The 17,910-nt window shown below is 34.5% G+C and overlaps 2 protein-coding genes across 4 annotated transcripts; both read left to right on the top strand.

Moving 5' to 3' along the window:
- Positions 1 to 381: 381 nt before the first annotated feature.
- Positions 382 to 2,649, top strand: LOC147293583 (4/1 protein short form protein). The gene is made up of 6 exons (XM_086234185.1): positions 382 to 444; positions 597 to 702; positions 783 to 990; positions 1,851 to 1,984; positions 2,082 to 2,177; positions 2,279 to 2,649. The coding sequence occupies exons 1-6, from the start codon at positions 382 to 384 to the stop codon at positions 2,422 to 2,424; spliced, it is 753 nt and encodes a 250-aa protein (XP_086090311.1). The 3' UTR covers positions 2,425 to 2,649.
- A 598-nt stretch (positions 2,650 to 3,247) lies between these two features.
- On the top strand, positions 3,248 to 12,977 carry LOC147293584 (mannosyl-oligosaccharide 1,2-alpha-mannosidase MNS1-like). Of its 3 annotated transcripts, XM_086231437.1 has the most exons (15): positions 3,248 to 3,521; positions 3,667 to 3,714; positions 3,821 to 3,970; positions 4,202 to 4,314; positions 4,586 to 4,651; positions 4,831 to 5,002; positions 6,820 to 6,909; positions 7,120 to 7,244; positions 8,056 to 8,121; positions 9,271 to 9,379; positions 9,461 to 9,559; positions 10,963 to 11,043; positions 11,120 to 11,290; positions 12,119 to 12,332; positions 12,438 to 12,977. In XM_086231437.1, the coding sequence occupies exons 1-15, from the start codon at positions 3,327 to 3,329 to the stop codon at positions 12,464 to 12,466; spliced, it is 1,728 nt and encodes a 575-aa protein (XP_086087563.1). In that variant the 5' UTR covers positions 3,248 to 3,326; the 3' UTR covers positions 12,467 to 12,977. The 3 variants fall into 3 exon arrangements, with proteins under 3 accessions (XP_086087563.1, XP_086087564.1, XP_086087565.1); XM_086231438.1 differs by lacking the exon at positions 10,963 to 11,043; XM_086231439.1 differs by lacking the exon at positions 12,438 to 12,977 and having other exon boundaries at positions 12,106 to 12,270.
- Positions 12,978 to 17,910: the final 4,933 nt, after the last annotated feature.

Here is a 17,910-nt window from a genome sequence, read left to right on the forward strand (position 1 = left end):
GTAAATTAGTGCTAGTCAAGACGAGTCCGTAAAAATTTTCCGTGTATTTTTTTGAGTTCAGAGCTATTTTTAATTAATTTGTAAAGTTTGTAAAAATATGAAATGAACAAAGTAATATATGAGAATTAGTTTCAGTAATGTGATACAAAATAAATTTTAAGAGGTGAAGTTAGATTAAAATTTAATTTTATGGGGTGAAATAGTAAATAAGTTTTTTTATTAAAATTTTTTTTTATCAATTTTATTAAAATATGAGTAAAAACATAAGAAAATGGGGTGATAAATATAAGTATATAACCAATCTTTTTTTATTTTACAAAATAAATAAAGAATAAAAGCAAACGGAAAGGCGCTGAAGACTGAGAAGTGTAGCAATTGGAAATGGCGGCAACGAGTGACGAAGAAATGGATTCTCTGCTTTCCACTTTCGATCAAATCTACCAGGTACAACTACAGCTTTCCTCTTCCTCTATATCCTATTCCGTTTGGCTGCCTAGAAAACGACGGAAAATAAGAGAAAATTGAGCGTTTCTCGGCAACCAAACAAGAGAGCTGAGAGGAGGCTTTGTTAGTATTAACTCAGAATATGTTGTCAGGATTTCAAGAGCGGCGTAGCAGAGATCCAGCTGGTGAAATCCGCGAGCAATGCCGAGGCCAAGAAGCGAGAAACTCTTGAATTCACCTGCAACAATCTCAAACAAGGTTGGTACTTACTTCTTTCAGCCTCTCGTTTTCATTTTCAGTTAATTTTTCGATTACTGAATGGACGCGTTATATTTCAGAAAATTTGAGGCTGACCAGATTGTACACCGAATCGTTGAACAATCTGGTTGATCAGCTCGAACGCCGTACTTCATGCCAGAGCTTGAAAGAAGAGCTGCAGAGAATGAGGGATGAATGCCTCAGTAAACAAGAAGAGCATAGCAAGGCTATGGAATTGCTTAACAACGACTATGCATCCAAGGTCCATCACTTAGAGGCCCAAATTAGGTGAGCTTTCTATTGAACAAAATGTACTCCTTATTCGTAAATAAGAGTGTCATAGATGTTATGTTGTCGAATCGTCAATGTAGATCGTCGACTAGGGGTAAAATCATGTCTGAATATGTGGTCTTCAATGATGTTGTCGGATTATCAATCTTGATCTACGACTACTTGTGAATCATGTCTGCGGTCTAACATACCAGACTCTAGACTCTATGACAGTAGAAAACTGTTCTGTATACAAACTAAAGCTGTTTGGATTACATCAGAGGGTTTATGCTTGAAAAGATGACAAATGAAGCAGCCATTAGTCACCTTCCACCGGATTTAGCTGCCGATAAATCCCATATGCAAGTTCTAGCAAGTCCATTTTGATGTGGAATCATAATGTGAGGTCTTAGGAACTCCTTGGTTTTATATCTCTGTTAACAAGTATTAGTTTAGGACATATTCTTAAGAATCAGGATTTGAAGGACTGTCTTGCAATAGAATAGCAGGAGAAAAATGAGTTGAATAGAAAAATCCAAGACTTTGAAAAGGGATGTGATAGTGAGATTGCTTTTAGTTTCCTTTGTGTTCAAATTGTTTTACATATCCATTCAATGTTCTTGTTTTCGCCTGCCAGAACTGTTACATGCTAATGGTTTCCAAATTGTTACTCTAATGTATCCATTCATTCGTTATATAATCACATAAGTCTAAATATGTGGTCTTTATTGATATTGTCAGATATCAATCTATATCGTCAATTAGGGGGTGAATCATGTCTAAGTGTGTGTAATCTACATCAGATGATGTAACATGTGGCCTTTTTTTCAAGAGAAAATTACTCTGTATACAAACTAAAGCTGTTTGGATTATATCAGAGGGTTTATGCTTGAAAAGGCAACCAATGAAGCAACCATTAATCATCTTCGACAGGATTTAGCAGCCCATAAATCCCATGTGCAAATTCTAGCAAGCAGGTTGGACCAAGTCCATTTCGATGTGGAAACAAAATGTGAGGTCTTAAGGAACTCCTTGCTTTTATATCTCTGTTAAAAAGTATTAGCCAGAAGGTGTTCATGTTGATGAATTCGATAATCCTTCCGTGACAGATATTCTTGAGATTCAGGATCTTAAGGACTGTCTGGCAATTGAACAGGAGGAGAAAAGTGACTTGAATAGGAAAGTCCAAGATTTAGAAAAGGAATGTGAGTGTGAGATTGCTTTCAGTTTCCATTGTATTCAAATTGTTTACATGTATATTCAATGTGCTTGTTTAACATGCTACTGATTTCTTTGGTACACTCAGTGCTGGTCAGCAGATCAAAGCTTGTCGAACAGCAACGCGATTCGAATTCAGTTTGGCATGTTGAAACACTTAAGTCCAAGATAATGAAGCTGAGGAAGGAGAATGAGATCTTAAAGCGCAAGCTTCTTCATTCAGATGAGGGCTAGGTATAGATGGGTGGCAACAAAAGGTGTTATGAATGAACTCATTTAGACTAGTCTATGGAAAATATGCAGTCTGTACTAGTGGATCAACAGCATCATGTCATAAGCCTTTTGCTATGTATATATGTCAACTGTTAACTGCTAGATTGGTGGTTTGTGAAGTGTTTGAATGGCTCTCTTAGGCCAGTGTATTGCAGGACTTGGACAAGGAGGTTATGGAAGTTTGCAGTACTCTGGACTCTGGATTGGTATAATATCTGAGTGAACCCTCTTTTGCTTTTTAAGCAGTGGATAAATGCATTAGTCAACGACAACCTCTATGTACCAAAAGCAATGACAATCTATAAAATATTCAAGACTGTAAGTATTAGTATTTGGAGCTTTCGTTATGATAGTCAGAATTTTTTTTTTTTTTACATAATTTTCTAAGGATGCATTTGTAATAAAGAGTATAATAAAAAGAGGAGATAAACAAGATGGGAGTGAAGATAAATAAAAGCACTATTTTAACTTTTTTCTAACCATTATTGTCTCTTTAAAAAGAGAAAGGAGAGAGGGCGGGTGGATTCTGTTTCTTGTATTAATAATGAATATATGTATATTAAAATAGGAAAAATTTTAAAATTTTTTTTACCAAAAAAAGTTGAAATTTAAACATTGGGCTATAATCAGAAAACCTTAAACATCTGGAGTAGGCCCACTTTGTGTTGGGCCCAAAAAGTATGAGCCCAGTCCACGTAGACTCCCTCCATCTCTGAGGCACCTTTCTTAGTTCAAATCAACCAACTACTTTTCCTCTCCATTTTGGCTAAGAATCAACCAAAAAGCCTCATCCTCCCTCAAATAGTCAAATCTGAGTCTTTTTCCTTTTTCATTTTCATAATTCATTTATTTGCAAATAAAAAATGAAACAAATGGGAAAGAAATCGTCATCTTCTTTATCAACATCGTCATCGCCGTCGTGGTGGTGGAGAGGGCGGAGATATCTTCACCCGCGGTATTACCTGAAGAGGCCGCAGCTGCTGGCACTCGTCATTTTCTCATTCGTGGGTCTCACATGGCTGGTCTGTGACCGCCAATCCATCAGCGAAGAGCACCAGGTTCTTTTGAATCATTTCTAATTGTGCATGCCGCTTTATGCTATGCTCTTCAGCTATTGCATTTGAAATTTCAAAATAATTGAATGAATTAGTGAGTAATTTTATGAACAATGTGAAAATGTGTCTGGCATTTGAATTTGAATAGGTAGTGGTGTGGAGGTTGCATAAGGAACTGAAAATCTTGAAGAATCAGGTAATTTTGAGAAGTGGGTTTAGCTTGTTAGAGTGTGTGTGTTGTGGCAATTGGCATTGAGATTTGGGAGTGATAATTGATAAAATAAAAAAATGATGAATTGTAGCTAGAGAATGTGAAGAAGCATATAAAAGGTTGGAGGATCGTTGAGGATGATGATCCTATCAATGCTGAACGAAGAAAGGCAGTTAAAGATGCTATGATTCATGCATGGACTGGCTACGAGAAGTATGCATGGGGTCGTGATGAACTCCAGGTACTATGAGTAATGCCTTAATTCTTGAGTAATGCTATATGTGACACACTCACCACATTACTTATCACATCTCTCAAAAAGGGTAGGAACTATAAAGTGGGTCCTATGTGGGACCTACCTCTGTGATATGTCGTTAGCAATGAGGTCGGAAAATATGGCACAAGCAGTTTTATTCTTAATGCATTGCTTTGAATGCTGCAACTCTAATGACTTAACTCTAAATCAAAACAGCCACAGACAAGGGATGCTGTTGATAGTTTTGGCGGTCTCGGAGCAACTCTAGTGGATTCTCTTGATACATTGTATATAATGGGGCTTGACCATCAATTCCAAAGAGCTAGAGAGTGATTTTCTAACTGTTTTCATTCTTACCCTCATAGATCTATTTTCTCTGTTAAATGCCTGACATATGTGTAACATGTATGTATAACTGTAAAATACACATTCAGATTGAGAAAACACAGTTGTATTTCCAAATGATTTTCTTGATGTGTTAGTTTTCTCAACTAGTTCTAGCTGTAACATCCAAATTTCTTTTAATTATTGTGGTTAAGGTTCTATAATTTTTATTCTTGGTTTGAAGTGGCTAATACTGAAGATCATAAATAATTGCAGGTGGGTTGCAAAATCATTGAATTTCAACAAGAATTACGAGGCTAGTGTTTTTGAGACAACCATAAGGTTGCATTAGAAGGTTTAATTTTATTTTACATAATAACCAAGTTACTTATTTGTTTTCACACATTCCGACTAAGTTTCCTACCTCATTTGGACAAGTACCAAAATATGATAGTGCATGTCCATTGCTCCAAGTCAACTCTAGTGACTGACTCTTTGTGGCTACTATTGTTGAAATCTAGAGTTTTAGGTGGACTTCTTAGCGCGTATGATCTCTCTGATGACAAAGTCTTCCTTGAAAAGGCTAAAGACATTGCAGATAGGTTGCTTCCTGCGTGGAATACACCTTCAGGAATCCCCTATAACATGATAAACTTGATGTATGGAGATGCCCGTAACCCTCGGTGGACAGGGGTAGGTTCGAGCTTCTTTTGTTTACAGATGGATATTCTTAAGTTGTTCTTACCAGGACCATCTACTGCTTTGTTTGTCTCTTTATCTTTTTACCTTTAAGTCAACCATAAAATCATTTGCATTCATTTTATTGCATGTTTTTCTGAATAGTGTATTTATTATAATAACTGAATAATATCACGTACAAAATTAAAGAAGCCTCAAGTTGTGATACCCCTGAATCCCACTTTGGTAATGCACTGGGGATATTTGGGGTACTTAAGGCCTAGAAATCTGACATTTAACTTTGGATAGCACTTTTGGTGGAGCCTTGTGTCGTTAAAAAAATGATTTGAGTGCAACCAGCCCATTGCCTATGTGGGACTCAAGGGCCATGGTTAGGACGACGACTAAAGGCATTGTCCCCTTGGCTATGGGATAATGTGGATCTCTAAAGGAGGGGAGATTGTGATATCCCTAAATCCCACATCGGTAATGCGCTAGGAAATCTAGTAGGAATCCATAGTTAACTTCGGGCCAACACTTTTGAAGGAGACATTGGGTCGTTACACAAGTAATAGTTCAATACTGTATATTTTAATCCCCTCTTGCCAGTCTAACTGGGGACTCTACGGTGAGTGTGTTGTAGCCTGAGAAAATTTGAGGGGTATAGAACAAATAAAAGTGAAGGAGTCTGGGAGGTGCTCCCCCTGCCCTCCTTGTTTTTTTTTTTTTTTTTTAATATGAACTTGGATTTTATTTGATGAAACTTTTGCATCTATTTTGATAAATTTATTGACAATCAGTTTTTTAAATCATTCTATCCAAAAGGGAAGAAAGGATCTGTTGATAATCAAATCTATACTGTTTGGTGTCTTCTTCTCAGTTTGAACTGCATAAAGAAATTAAATATGGTTATCATTGTCACCGAACTTGCTTTCTGCTTTGTTAGGCATGGAAAAAGTTGTATAACCATTCCTCTCCTTGATCATAGTTTTCAAGTCTTATGACTTAAACTATGTTCTGGCCCAATAGAAATATGCTTTGCTAATTTAATGACTTCTTATAATTAACCTGTATTCTCATTGATATTGGTCACACTCTCAAAGCATTGTGAAACTCTGCCATGGATGGCTTTGTAACCATGATGTCCTGCTCATGAGACCTCTAGTCGTTTATCATGTGTTGTTAGAAAAGTTCGTACTGCAAAATTTTCTGACAAATAAAAAGGATAGCAAGGACTATCTTTATATAAGTGCTAATCTTATGCATGTTGTCATTATTTTTTTTTTCTTTTTTCAAGAAAAAGGAAAGAAAAGGCTGTGAGAATCTATTCCATATATGAAGTTGTTCATGTGCTTCGTAATAAAATTACTCTTGCATGTTGATTCATATATCCCTTAAGCATTCTGATCCACTTCATCAACTGCCATATATCTTTTTAGGGATCATGGTGAAAGTTTTTCCAGTTGATCAGCACGCCTTAATTACTAGTGCTAATGAGAAGAAAGTTTCATTTCAACCATGGTTTTATGACGTAATACTTAATTGATTCCCTTAATTGTCTAGCTTTCTCCCATTTTAATGGACAGTAGAGAGTGCTTGTGAGTTCATTATTGAACATTTAGGTCTCTAAATTACTATGCCTCTGCTTGGTGTTACTTAGATTGTAATGTCTGACGTATGAACACAGCACTATAATCTATGTAAAATTCTAGTGGTGTAAACCAGTGTATGTTGATATGTTGAAGTGGTCATCTAAATGGCATCGGTTATGAATCTTTTTGCAACATCATCAGATTTTCTTTTTTGTTTATGCAAACATTTTATGTTGCTAGGGAAAAAGTATTCTGGCAGATGCTGGTTCAGAGCAGCTTGAATTTATTGCTCTATCTCAAAGGACGAAAGATCCCAAGTACCAGCAGAAGGTTCTGTTTTATGTTTTGACAATGTAACTCAGAAATTATTTTGATACCTGCCTATCAGATGAAAAAGAATAATCATTATCGTGGCATTATTGTTAATATTCTCATATCTCAAGCTAATTTCTTTAGAATGAACAGAAAATGTAAATCTCAGAGAGAGCAACTCTTTTCTTTCTTTGCTCCCTATAAACTCTTTGCATGTTGATATTACAGGTGGAATATGTTATCAAAGAGCTTCATAAGATCTTCCCTGCTGATGGATTGCTTCCCATCTATATTAATCCTCACACTGGAACAACATCATACTCAAAAATCACATTTGGTGCCATGGGTGATAGGTATTGAAACTTGGAACTTATTGTAATACATATTCAATAAAAATGATTTTCTGTGTTTGAAAGTTTCCAAATTTTAAAGGAGGAAAATAACAGGTTAGCTATGTCAAGTTTTATGTGGGTATCTCCACAATTCCACTATTGAGTTTGTGCTTTTGAGGCCTTGTAGATTCCGATAAGAATTGGCTGTTGAACCCACTGTTTATGACTCTCGTTCAAGCTAGTGCTTGGTTACCTTCCCTTTTATCCTGAAACTGTAATTTGTGAAGTACATTGGAATGCTTTGGGCTATTATTTGCAACAAACATTAATAACTTGAAATTGAATGATTATTAGTAGATAAAATTTTAGCATTAACAGAAATGATGTGAGGTTTTGAAAGAAAGTTTTGGGTTAAGAAGGAAAAACCACAAGTTTTGGATGGATTTGCCTACTGAAATATAAAATCAAATTATGGATTTTATGCCTGTTAAAAACTTCATGGAGGACACCATGATGGCTGCTGTGAGTTTTAGATGTCATTATCTCTAGAATTTTGTTCATGTTTCTCAAGTATAGATAGGAACATAACGTATTTAACAAATATGTGCTGTGTATATCTGATCATGAATACCTTATTTTTGGACAAGAAACGAAATTTCTATTGAAAGTAGTGGAAAGGTACAAAGTAATGAAAGGAGGACCAGTATTCCATTCTGTATCTGATCTTCTCTACATTGAACATGAACACATATATTACCCAGTAACTTTAGGAGGGATGATATCCATACATATGGCTGGCCAATTGTTTTGCACAATGTCTTTGTGGATGCAGTTTTTATGAATATCTACTCAAGGCTTGGATACAAGGGAACAAAACTGAGGAGGTAAAGCACTACAGGTGAGAAGCTTTAGATATCATTTTTTGCGATGCATGGTACTCATTTGGGTCACCACTCTTTTGTGTTACATTTACAGTGACTAAATTGCTATGCTAAGACTGCAAAAGATTCATACCGCCACAACCTTAAGGAGGTTGGCCCATATGGCATTACTTGGTATGTCTATACTAAAGAAATTGATGATCATATGGATTTAGTGGTCCTCAGATGTACATTTCTATGCTGATATTTTGGCATTACAAATTTAATTAAGTCACCTATTAAAGCTAATGTAATTACTGTAATTGCAGTGGTCAAACCTTTCAAAGGTGCTTTCAAACTGCACCTTTAGGTGAGGTAGGCCAAAGTTATGCTAAAAGTACCGATCTTTGTATAAGATTCCTGAACAGAAAAAGCCAATACAAATGCACATTCTTAGTAAAGAAGACTTGTGCATTTAGTGCTTGTTTTTGGGCAAGTGTACTACGCCACCAGTCAACCATGGTCAAAACTAGAAGTAGCATTTGTCTAGTGTAAAACAAAAGCCTACTCTTCAATTATTGTTAGTTGACTGCTAAGGCCATACAAAATCCTCTCACAGAACTGCCTAAGAGAAAAGGAAGCAAAGCTGTAGTTTTTGTTTTGCATACTGGCAACAAAAACTGCTTTCATCTCTGCTTGTGCAACATATATAGGTTCACCTTTTTTTTTTCGGTAAATAAATATATGGGTTCACTTTACTATTTTTTATTTTACACTTCCGTATTTCTTGTTTCTGATCAGGTAACTTTTGGGGTTTAATGCTTTCTCACTATTCTCCAAATATAATAATCTTTATGTAAGATTCAAATTTCAAAAGGCTTATGCCTTCAATTTGTCAAGGCGTGCCTTGCCTCAAGGGACAACTGATTTGCCTCAAAAAATACGACAGTAATATTTTAATGATATAGTTAATCATGATGAATGGATGTACACTATTATCAACATTTCACAGTTAATAATGGTGACACATGTCAGTCTTTTGCCTTTGCATGTGACAGTACATGTGCTCTCTCTTTTTTTCACTCTGATAAATTATGATGATATGTTATGGCTTCTATTAATATCATTTAAGTCAGTTAGTTGAATCTCTTTTCTGACAAATCTTTGCCCATGAATGCTGGAATTAGGGAAATGTGGGAGACATCAATGAAAGGTCTGAAAAGCTTGATTCGGAGGACAACACCATCCTCATTTGCATATATATGTGAGAAGATTGGAAGCTCACTGTCTGATAAGGTAGTATATGAATAAACTGACTATAGTGTTTTGCCAAATAAGTTGTGAAAAATTTGGAGGGCTGTGCCTTGGTGTATGCAGATGGATGAATTAGCTTGCTTTGCCCCTGGCATGTTGGCTTTAGGATCTTCTGGCTATGGCCCTGGTGAAGCTGAAAAATTTTTATCCCTTGCGGAAGAGGTACTCACAGAAAGTATTTGAAGTCAAGTTTTTCTTTAGACTCAATTTAGCATGTAGATGATGAATAGTTGTCCTATCAACCAAAAAAGAAAAAGAAAACAAATAAATATGTTCAAATAAATACAATAATACAGTATAGTGTGTTGATTGAACTCTTCTTGATGCTCCACAACTGTTATCAGTTAACAGTAACACTGATGCTCCAAAATGTTTTGCTTTTATTTGAGACTCGTACAAAATTTACATTGCATATTGAAACTTAAAAGTTTATTTCAAAACAGTTTCAGTTTAGAATCGTGTGACATTAGCCAAAAAAAAAAATCTAGTCAAAACACTCATTTGGTTTCGTACTTGCAAGTCTGGAAAAGGCTGTCCACACAGTAAAACCAATTAACTTTTTATGGGATTAGGGAGAAAAGGCTGTGTACACAGTAAAAAAATAATGCTATCAGAGGAAAAGGAGGTAAAAAAGGCTTTCTGTGGAAGAGACTAGAGAATTAGCAGCAGCAACAAAAGAAAGAAGTGTGCATGTATGATACAAAACTCTACATTAATGTCTTGGAACTTGGAAGTTCTGATCAAGATGCAACAGAAATTGGTGGTATGCATTGTTTGTATTGTATGCTTGTGTTGCATCATCAGATTCTAACAACCATGAATGCAACCCTTATTATATTCCATCATATTAAGGATAAAATAGCCTTTTGTCTGAGGGGTAAAATTGATGAAGAGGATACTTTAACACCCAACTTTGAGTGTTTATTAAAATGTAAACAAGAGAATCACAATCTCAAGTTCTTGAAATAATTACATCAGATAAGGATCACCCTTGGTCCTTGCATACAAAATATCTAAGAATTAACATTGGTGAAAAAAACTTCTTTATCCTTTGTGCTTGTTCTCAATATGTATTACATATTGTGAGAAAACTGTTTCTATGACTGCTCTTATATTGAGCCAGTAATGAGAGTTCCATCATCTTTGTAATTTCACTGAGAATGCATTTCGGGAAAGTTTGACTTTCTTCCGAAAAATGAGGGTTGCTTATTAGAGACCAAGTGGTTATCACGAATGTGAAGTACATTTTGCTTGGTTTGTTTCTTTGGGATCACTTCCTTAAGTTCATATATAGGAACAATCACTCTTGCCATATATGTGGCATGTTATGTTGTTAGACGGTCACAAGAGAAAATTAATATACAGAGGAAAAACTTACAAGCAAAAGTAATAAACTAAAATAGTGGGTCTTTCATATTGTAATCTAATTTGGCTAACTGAGTTTCACAGCTTCTCAACCATTACTATTGTAGGTTGGATCTTAATAGCCACAGTTGAATGATAATTGTATTATGTATTCATTTGCTTATGTCTTAAATTGCTATTTCTTGCTATTTCTCATGTAGCTTGCATGGACATGTTATAACTTCTACCAGACAACACCTACAAAATTGGCAGGAGAGAACTATTTCTTCAATTCTGAACAGGTCTTAAACTTCCATTCTTCTTATACTTTACTCCAAGATGTAGATAATATTAACTTTACATCATAAAATTTTGTAGGAGATGAAAGTTGGAACATCATGGAACATCTTGAGGCCTGAGACGATTGAGTCACTCTTTTACCTATGGCGTTTCACTGGGAACAAAACTTACCAAGAATGGGGTTGGAATATTTTCCAAGCATTTGAAAATAACTCTCGCGTAGATACGGGATATATTGGACTTAAAGATGTAAGAATGTTCATTAAAATGAATTGTATGTTATTTTCTATTTTTTTGAATTTTGAGGTAGGTACAATAGCACACACACATGCAACCAAGACTCACATGACTAAATGATTTTCATCATCTTCTGCTAAAATTTATTTTCATTTTGAAAACTTTATTCCGTTGCCTCCGCCCAGCCCCCCCACCACCACTATGCTCATGAAAAAAAAAAAATATATATATATATATATATATAAGGAAAGGTCACAAATAGGTGCATCTGAACCCTTTGCTATTCTTCATTCCCATGGTGCAGTATGTGTCCATATATGTATGCACTGTGTGGCAACTAGCTCCACCTATCCCTATTGGCAGGTAATTGGAACTAGGGACATTTTTGGGGCAGGATCAAGTTAATTGGAAGTGTGAGTGACCCATATATACCTTTTTTTTTTTTGGTTGACTGTATATACCTTGTTTCCATGCCTAAGCCCTTTTTGGGGCAGGTTCAGTAGGTGTTCATGATGTTGTTTTTTAAGGAGCAGGGTTGTTTGTGGTCGGTGTTAAATTGTTGGATTTTGGAGAGGTGGGTAGCAACAACCTAACTTAATGCTGCAATTGGGCTTTAAAATCTTTGTTCATGGCATGTCAATAAATAACCAAGTTAGTAAAATTGGGACTCTTTCTCCTTTTATGTGTATATATATATATATAGGCTCGATCAATGCGAACATCTGCACCTGAATAAAATTATATATATATATATATATATATGTATGTGTGTGTGTGTGTGTGTGTGCATCCTTAAATATGTTAATATCCTTACTGAAGTATTTTAGCCAATTTTCTCAGGTGAGTACAGGTGATAAAGACAATTTGATGCAGAGCTTCTTCCTTGCAGAAACGCTGAAGTATCTCTACCTCCTCTTTTCACCTTCATCTTTCATCTCTTTGGATGAATGGGTATTTAACACAGAAGCCCACCCTCTAAGGATTGTGACTCGAAACGCTAATGGAGAGAGTTATAGTAAAGATAGATTAACAGACAGGTTTCATGGTAGGAAAGGTCGGTCAGGATCTTATTAGTTCCCGTATTTGGTAAAAGTCCTCAGTTCCCACTTTCCTACCATATATAATGTCCGAGTCTAACAGCATTAGTTCCTTGATCTAGATATTGAAGGCAATCAAACAATTCAGTGATCTGGTGCTAATGGTGAATGGCTGTGCTGGAAACTGATGAGCTGTCTTGGTATGTAACAATAGATTGTAGTATATTAGAATGAGTTCAGATCCTCTGTTTGCATTCTGAATTTTGTGTGCTGCTATTCTGTTTGTGGCCAAAACAAAAAAAATTATGTTGTTCCAGCTCTTTAATTCTCTCTCTCATGTTATCTTGTAAACTGAAAATAACGTAGTTTTGGCCATAAACATGGTATCATCACGTAAAACACAAGTAGAGGATCCTATTTTTATTAGAATACGATTGCATAGTGGTAGTTGCAGGTTTCTACATCCTAGGATCACAAACATTAAGGATGACATGTAATAATCATTTTGGCCGGTAATCATTTGGATGCTTAAATTCCTTGTAATGCTGAGTCAAGTGTCAAATGCATGTAATTATAAGAGGGCGATTGACGAGCCTTATTTATGTATAAAGTTTTGGGTGCAAGGAATTTGAATGATTTGAGTTTTGAAACACTGTTCTTTTTGTTTTTGTGAGTAAACAGACATTTTATCAGCACAAAAAATATAAATAGAGCATCTGAACTCCTTTACATTTTTTTTTTTTTTTTGGGTTTGCTGATTATTTGGGCATATAATGCTTCTCAATAGATTGTTTGATCCTATAAAAAAAACAGAACTAGGTTCTCTAGTTTATAGGTTTGATAATTCGCTATTGAAGGTCTAGTTTTATAGCTTGCTAATTTGCTATTGAAGATAACTAAAAATTTGCATGCATGGTGACAGAGGTAATTAAGGGTTGTTTGGTGTTCTATTCAACATCTATTTTCAAAAAATTTCTTAATTATATTTCATCTATAAATATCATTCATGAAAAAAAAGAAAAAAATCAGTTTCTGGAAATGACTAAAGAAGGCTCAAAATGACTAATATAATATTCCTCTCATCTTGTTGATGCCTGTATTAATTAACAAGTAACCTATCAATTGGATTCGATTAATTAATTAGATAAGTTATCATCGAACACTATGATCCGAACTTCTGCAAAAAGCAAGGATCACAAGTATGATGCCCAAGTAAAATTTTGGATCCTTGATTTTGTGTGAAAAAAAACATATACATATACATATAAATGTATCTTTGTATATGATATATATTAATGATGTAGATACAGCTTTATGATTGTATTTTATGTATATAAAGTTCTACAAGAATCAAAACTATTGATTTGTAATCAGTACATCACTGACGGCACATTTCACAACTGTTACTGCCCAAGGAGTCCGAGTCACTTTGTTTCTCTTTTCACCCCTTTTTTTGCTACAGAAAGGAGTCACTTTGCTATAATCAAACATTTCCACAAAAACCAGCAGCTATGTACATAATATAATGGTGCTCCAAATTCCCACTTTCCGAAGGAAACAATCTTAGAAGTACCTTAGCATTGCAATGTTAAACAATCATTAACTTTAACTTGTTAGAGATATATAGACTAACAATTTATATCGAGCTAACAGTTTTTTACGTACAGTTCTATTATGTACGTGAAAAGACAAATATAAGCAGATAAACATATAGATGTAGGTCCACACCTCCACCTCACCCCTTACAAACCACAACTACTAAGTGTGGAATGAGGATCAATTTCGTACACATGACCTCATGCCACCAAGGCTTGATATATATCATGTTACAAAATCACTAGAATTTAAGTTACTAGAGAATGTACCACCAATAGCTATCAAGTTAGCATGCGTGAGCTTCATCATGTAGCTCATAAACAAGTGTACATAATTGATTTTCTCAAATTTTAAGGATCAAATAATGTGAACTTGACAATAATTTACTTATTATAAATAATGAAGTTTAGAATGAACTCAAACATGAATATATAAAACACTATATCAATAAATATTAACAATATTCAAATAATTAACAAATGGGAGAAAGAACTTACCACCTCCTATATGGGGTTTCGGTTTCTTTGCTTGTTTTACTTAACCTTTAATCTTAATAGGGTATTATAAATTTAAGAGTGTGAGCAAAGAAAATAATGTTTAAGTATGCATGAGATGACATTTATGAATTTATAATTCTTGTATTAAATTCGTAATATACTACTAAAATTGATGATTTAAATTAATGATTTAATAATTAATGAGGTAGCGACAAGAAGAGCTTGTGCCTGAATGTTCCTCCATTTCACACAGATAGACACACAGAGGTGGTCAAAACCTAGACAAGTGGAAGCAGAAAGAGATAATAAATGAGGAACATTTACAAACCCAAGCAAAGACTAAAGAGACATTCCCTCAACGTCCCTACCAAAAAAAAGTAAGAATGATCGAACAAAGCAAAAGGCAGCTGCAGCCCATCCATCCCCACCACCTCTCTCAAGCAATCATGACATCAAGAGTGGGAGTGGGGTTCTCTCTCGCTCTCTCTCTTATATATAAAAGCTTCGATCTAGTATTCTATAATATATTATTTATAAAGACTCAAAAGGATCGTTCACTAGCCCTTAAATTCCCATGCAAAATAAAAGTAGACAATAAAATATAAACTCTCTCTTTCTCTCTCTCCCACACACACTATTGTGTACTATTAATTTAAATATGATGAAAGGAGAAAAAGTGTGAAAATAGAATCTAGTACTATCTCTTGAGAGAGGTGATGGGTTTTGCACTGGCAAAGAGAATCCATGTTGGGAGCTTGAAAAGGTGAGCCATATGAATGAGAGAGAGAGAGTTAGTAACATTAGGGGGATGTGTGTGTGTCAGCTTCACAAGGCATGCGTTCTTCAAACTTCAAAGGAACTTGTTTTGTTGTTGCATCGATCAGACACATTAAGGAATGTTAGTGGGAATTGGGTTCTTTCCCTTTGGCGTTTTCCCACATTCCCTTCTATTCTCTCAGGCTAAGGCCAAGGTTTAATTATTTCATCTTGTCCATATTTAATCTATGTAATATATATGTATATATATATAAGATAATTTTTTTTTTTTTCGCACTAAGAATCTGAAACACTCATAATCAATAATCAAGCTAATTAATGAATAATATTTACAGCCTGATAATATAAAAACTTTATATTATCACACTACTTTTATTTATAAGGAAAAATTATTTGATAAGAGAACATTTTTATACAATCAGAATTCACAATTTGAAAATATAAGAATGCTCCTTTTATAAAACATATATGTATTGAGAGACTACTTATTTATACATACGTGTGTGCAGTTTAGTCTCTGGGGCATAAACACTAAATTCTATAAACAAATTCTTTTCTTGCTTTGTCCTGTCGGTGGGATTAATTCATCTTTGAGAATTGAGACAGAGCTAGAAAAGGAATTAACATGGCAGGGAGAGCCCAATGGAGCCTCAAAGACATGAAAATGCAAGTGAGATACGGATAAAGCTTTTTTTGATTCGACCCTCTATCCAACGATTTAAATAAATAAATAAAACTGAAATATTTAATTTAGTGAATAAAGAGATCCAAAAACAGATGTGAAAAAAGGTCGTAGAAAACTTTTTGACTATAATAGTGCTCTGTACACTTACAGTACCTTTTGGTCCTAATTGAATAATGTAAATGAAGTACTCAAAAGCTTTTCCCTCAAAGTTACTGTCATATATGATATATCATATATTGTAAGGGATTATTAATTAGGTCATTAATTAATCACGGAGGGATATTAGCTAGTCTTGGAAGAATTGTGTATTTTGAATAGAGGCCAAATCACTAATTTTATTACTGTAGTTTCACTAAGATGTCAATTTTGTTCCCGTAATTTTAATTTCAACGATCATACTTACATTTCAGCCATTTTCAATTTCTATCAAATTTATTGGACATAACAATCAATTTCCGTTTGATAATTCTGTCAATAATTTGACAGACATTGATAATTGTTCTTAAATTACAAAGTATTAAAACTAAAAAAATATATACTTGTTAAAATTGAAACTATAAAGACGAAATTAATATTTTAATCAAACTACATGAAAGAATTGATAATTTAGCCTTGAACAAAAATAAGCTGTTTTAATTTATCTTTTTTGTACATTGCATTTCCTTTATAGCAAGTATATTTCAAAATACACATCGGTAATTAACACCAAAACAAAAAAGTGAGCCAATGATTTTCGTGTGACATGCAACTTTTATCTTCTACGATAAATTTTGAATTAATTAAGCTTTGTAAACCTTATAATACATTTAATATTTTCTTCGTCAAAAATAATGAAGTGGAATTTTAGAATAGATATCAAGTGGATCTTTTTCTTCATCAAATTAAATAGTAAAAAATAGTTTTATATTTTTTTTAGTTTAGATACGAAGGAAATGAGACACAATCACACAATTAGCGTGGAGTCAAAAATTTTGTATAACACAGAGAATTTTTTAGTGGGCAAATTACACGTAGATACCTTAAGTATCCACATTTTTTCAAGTTAGTACCCCAACAAAAATAAATGTTGCTCAGAAGTATCTCAACTACCATTTTTTTACACCCGCATACATTCGTTAAGTTTTCCGTTTGAGAGGCCGTTAACCGCCAACATGGCGCATTGACATGGTTTCTAAAAAATGCCACATGGACTAAAAAATAATAAAAAATTAAATAAACTTTAAAAAATAAAATAATTATAAAAAGCCTAAAAAAATTTAAAACTCAATAATTAAATTTTTTTTTAAAAAGGCCAAGAACCCAACAACCTCGCAGCCCCGAGCCCTCCTCCCTCCGCCTCCCCCGTGTCGGCCACCCAACCCAACCACCCACCTCCCTCCCCCTCTCCGACCACCAGCTCTACCCTTCCCCCTCCCTTCCCCACCACCGTCAATGTCAAAAAATGGTAGTTGAAGTACCTCTGAGCAACTTTTTTTTGTTGGGGTACCAATTAACTTAAAAAATGGTGGATACTTGAGGTACCTATGTGTAATTTGCTCTTTCTTAGTAAATTGATTTGTTGTTCTACATAGCAATCTCATGATCTACTGATCAATTTGTTGTTATATATACAAATCATTATGTAGTGTTTTTTTTTTTTTGGTTTGGTAGTTGTGACTGCTACACAATCATTGAGGTATGACTACCATGCAGTCACACTAGAGTTCATAAAAGTTCAAGGTTTATAAAGGTCTAGACTTCACATTAAAGTTTGAGTGCTAAATTCCTAAAATCAAGAGACTAAACATTAAACTCTAAGTCTTACATCAAAGTCCAAATAAATTGAAGAAATTGAAGCATCTGACCCAAAACTAATTGGAAATGAGTGGAGAGACTTACGAGCAATATTGGTGAGAGGTAATATTTCAAATGAGCCCAATGCCCAATTGTGTATGGAAATTGGTGCTTTATGAGCAACATTAATTGTTGTAGTATAAGTTATGGAAGGCTTCACATATCTGATGTGAGATACACTCAATATACCCCACATGTGTGACAGCT

This window comes from Dryas octopetala, chromosome 2, assembly GCF_963921425.1.
Source record: "Dryas octopetala chromosome 2, drDryOcto1.1, whole genome shotgun sequence".
Lineage (NCBI taxonomy): Eukaryota > Viridiplantae > Streptophyta > Magnoliopsida > Rosales > Rosaceae > Dryas > Dryas octopetala.